Below are 2,997 nucleotides of genomic sequence, written 5' to 3'. Positions count from 1 at the left end.
TGGAAGGCACTTGAGAGTAGCTCTGTATATTACAGAAAAAAACAATAGCAAATCCCTTGACCACCTGTTCAAGTAACTGGCCATGAAAATAAATAGATAATGGACTCTGTGGTCCAAAAGTTAGTTGCACTGAGCCATTGTGAAGTCATTCAAAACACCAACAGGTTTTGAGTTCAGTGATGAGAATTGGATAACCATTAACAAATGCACGGACACAGAAATATGGGCATATTTTTACATTTTCAAAAACATGTTACTTTTTAATAATTTTAGATACATAGGGAAAGCTGTGAGGAGAGCACATGGAGCTTTCTTTTTTTAAAGTGAATATACAATTTATTTAATATTCAAACTTCATTGAGACATGTGCAATATGGCAATTTTACTGGGGGTTTAACCCTACCTAGAATATGATTGCTTGCTGGGGTTTAGCAACAGGGTCCAGTTCACACTTAGCACTAATTAAATACTTTATTGAATAAATACAATACCAAAACAAAATGCATTCAAATGCTTCCTTTAAAAAAATCAATTTTAAAGGCCTTTCTATCCAGGCTAAAGACAAACATAATAAAGGCAGATATGCTAGTTTAACATAATTGGCTGATTTTATACAGCACTTATATCTTTTAGTCCACAATATATTATTAAATGATAGAGAACATCTAATACAACCATTTCCACAGAACTAGGAAATAAATTTCTAAGAAAGAAAGGTTTTACAGACCCCATCTTTTTATACCCACCCCAACAGTCTAACTCTAAAGAGGATAAAGCCAATGACTTTCCTCACGAGAGCTCATGACTAATGTCGCTTTGCTATCAAAATCTGTATTTCTGATCCGTTATGAGCATTGAGACAAGATTCAAAAATTCCCAAAGCAGCACAATGCACTTTGTGATTGCCTATTCAGCAACAGCGAACACTGCATTCGAAACTCTCATCCCAGGAATTAAATAAGGTCGGCCACATTCATGGGCATTTCCTCCACTGTAGTATTGTAGAAAGTCTCAATGTCACAAAGAATCCTCTCGTCTTCTTCAGTAACAAAGTTTATAGCCACACCTTTCCTCCCAAATTGACCCCCTCTGCCAGTTATGTGCATGTAGTTTTCACGATTGGTAGGTAGATCATAGTTTATAACCAAAGACACTTGTTCCACGAGCCAACAAGTCAGTAGTGATCAGAACACGGCTGGACCCTGATCGGAATTCCCTCATGATAACATCTCTCTCTTTCTGATCCATTTCACCATGCAGAGCAGAAACTGTGAAGTCCCTGGCATGCATTTTCTCAGTAAGCCAATCCACTTTGCGCCTTGTATTGAGAAAAATAACAGCCTGCATAATGGTGAGTGTCTCATACAAATCACAAAGTGTATCCAATTTCCATTCCTCTCTTTCAACATTAATGTAGAACTGTTTGATTCCTTCAAGGGTCAGTTCTTCTTTCTTCACCAGAATCCGAATTGGATCTCTCATGAATTTTTTGGTCACTTCCAACACATCAGTTGGCATTGTGGCAGAAAGCAACACAACCTGAATACTTGTATTTAGTTTTTGGAAAATCTCATAGATTTGATCCTTAAACCCTCAGCTCAACATTTCATCTGCTTCATCCAAAACAAACATTTTGATCCATTTTGGAGAAAGGTATCTTCTGTTTAACATATCAAATACTCTCCCTGGTGTTCCAACAACAATGTGTGGTGCTTCAGCCTGCAGTTTTTGCATTTCATTCTGAACATTTGTTCCACCAATGCAGGCGTGGCAAGTTGCTCCCATATAATCTCCAAGTGCCAGAATTACCTTTTGGATCTGTTGAGCCAGTTCTCTGGTGGGGGCCAATACTAGTGCTTGGGTCTCCTTGAACTCAATCTCCAACTGTTGCAGGATGGAAATAGCAAATGTGGCTGTCTTGCCAGTACCTGACTGAGGCTGAGCAATCACATTATATCCTTTGATACAAGGGATAATAGCTCTTTGCTGAATAGCTGAAGGCTTCTCAAAACCGTAAGCATAGATGCCCTGAAGAAGTGATTCCTTTAAATTCATATCATCAAAGTTATCAACAATCTCATTCCAGTTGCTCTCGATGACACCATCGGGGTCCATTCCCTCTGGGCCTCCATGTTCTCTGTTATAATCTGTAGAACCACCAGACATGATCCGAGAAACCACTCAGTGCCTGATTGAAAAGACCTGGAGCTTTCATCTAACCATTCTTTATTTAGATTTCCTGTTTCCTCTAATGCCTGTTTTGCTCCAGTATCCCACCTGGGAGATCACAGAAGTCAGTAACCACTCACTATGACTTCTCAGGCTTCCTTGGTTTTGATGGTGACTGAGATTTTTTTTTTTTTTTTTTGCGTTGTTTTTGATGTCCTTGAAATTCTTCTGGAGTACAAACCAGGGATTCTGTGAGTAGTTTTATACTGAATTTGTGGATGTGTTCCTTATCACTGCCCGGAGAGGAAGGCCACAAATAGTGAATGAAGCTAGAGTGTAGCTCAAGATTGAGACCAATTAAGGATACTGTAAAGGGGGTGAGACTTCCTGAGTGTCCTCAGATGCCTACATGAAGGTCAGAAATGGTCCTTATCTGCCAGAAAGCCCGGCAGCAACCTGAATCATGGGTGCTTACTAAGTGGGAATAACTATGTTCAATTTTTTAGCTTTAAAAAAAGTAAAACAGATTTTTTGAGTGGTAGATTGCAGTTACAGCTCAGTGGTAGGGTGTGTGCATATTTGGGTGAGACCTCTGATTCCATTTCCAGGACACATACAAAAAAATTAACATTGAAGCCCACTAGTTATCAAGAAAATATAAATAAAGACACAATGAGACTTTTATGCCTGAAAAGGTGAGAAGTTTAACTGAAGATATAAAGATATTATATTTAAGAAGTTTTGAAAGCAACTGTAATTTTTAATTTCTATTTTCATTTGTTTCATGTTATTTGGACTTGAAGGTTTCTACCACTGAAGTAGAAACCT

General features: G+C 38.3%; 1 protein-coding gene across 1 annotated transcript; it reads right to left on the bottom strand.

The window, feature by feature from the left end:
* Window positions 1-309: 309 nt before the first annotated feature.
* Window positions 310-2,197, bottom strand: LOC100729852 (eukaryotic initiation factor 4A-II-like). Its single transcript, XM_063253002.1, is given in 2 exon segments — window positions 310-1,158; window positions 1,160-2,197. Coding segments are annotated over 2 exon segments (1,212 nt in total). The 5' UTR covers window positions 2,167-2,197; the 3' UTR covers window positions 310-953.
* Between the last annotated feature and the right edge of the window lie 800 nt (window positions 2,198-2,997).

The sequence above is a fragment of the Cavia porcellus genome, unplaced genomic scaffold, assembly GCF_034190915.1.
Source record: "Cavia porcellus strain 051 isolate PalLab524CR breed Dunkin Hartley unplaced genomic scaffold, mCavPor4.1 scaffold_7, whole genome shotgun sequence".
Taxonomy (NCBI): domain Eukaryota; kingdom Metazoa; phylum Chordata; class Mammalia; order Rodentia; family Caviidae; genus Cavia; species Cavia porcellus.
Note: the sequence above shows the minus strand (reverse complement) of the source record. Positions and strands in the feature narration are given on the sequence as shown.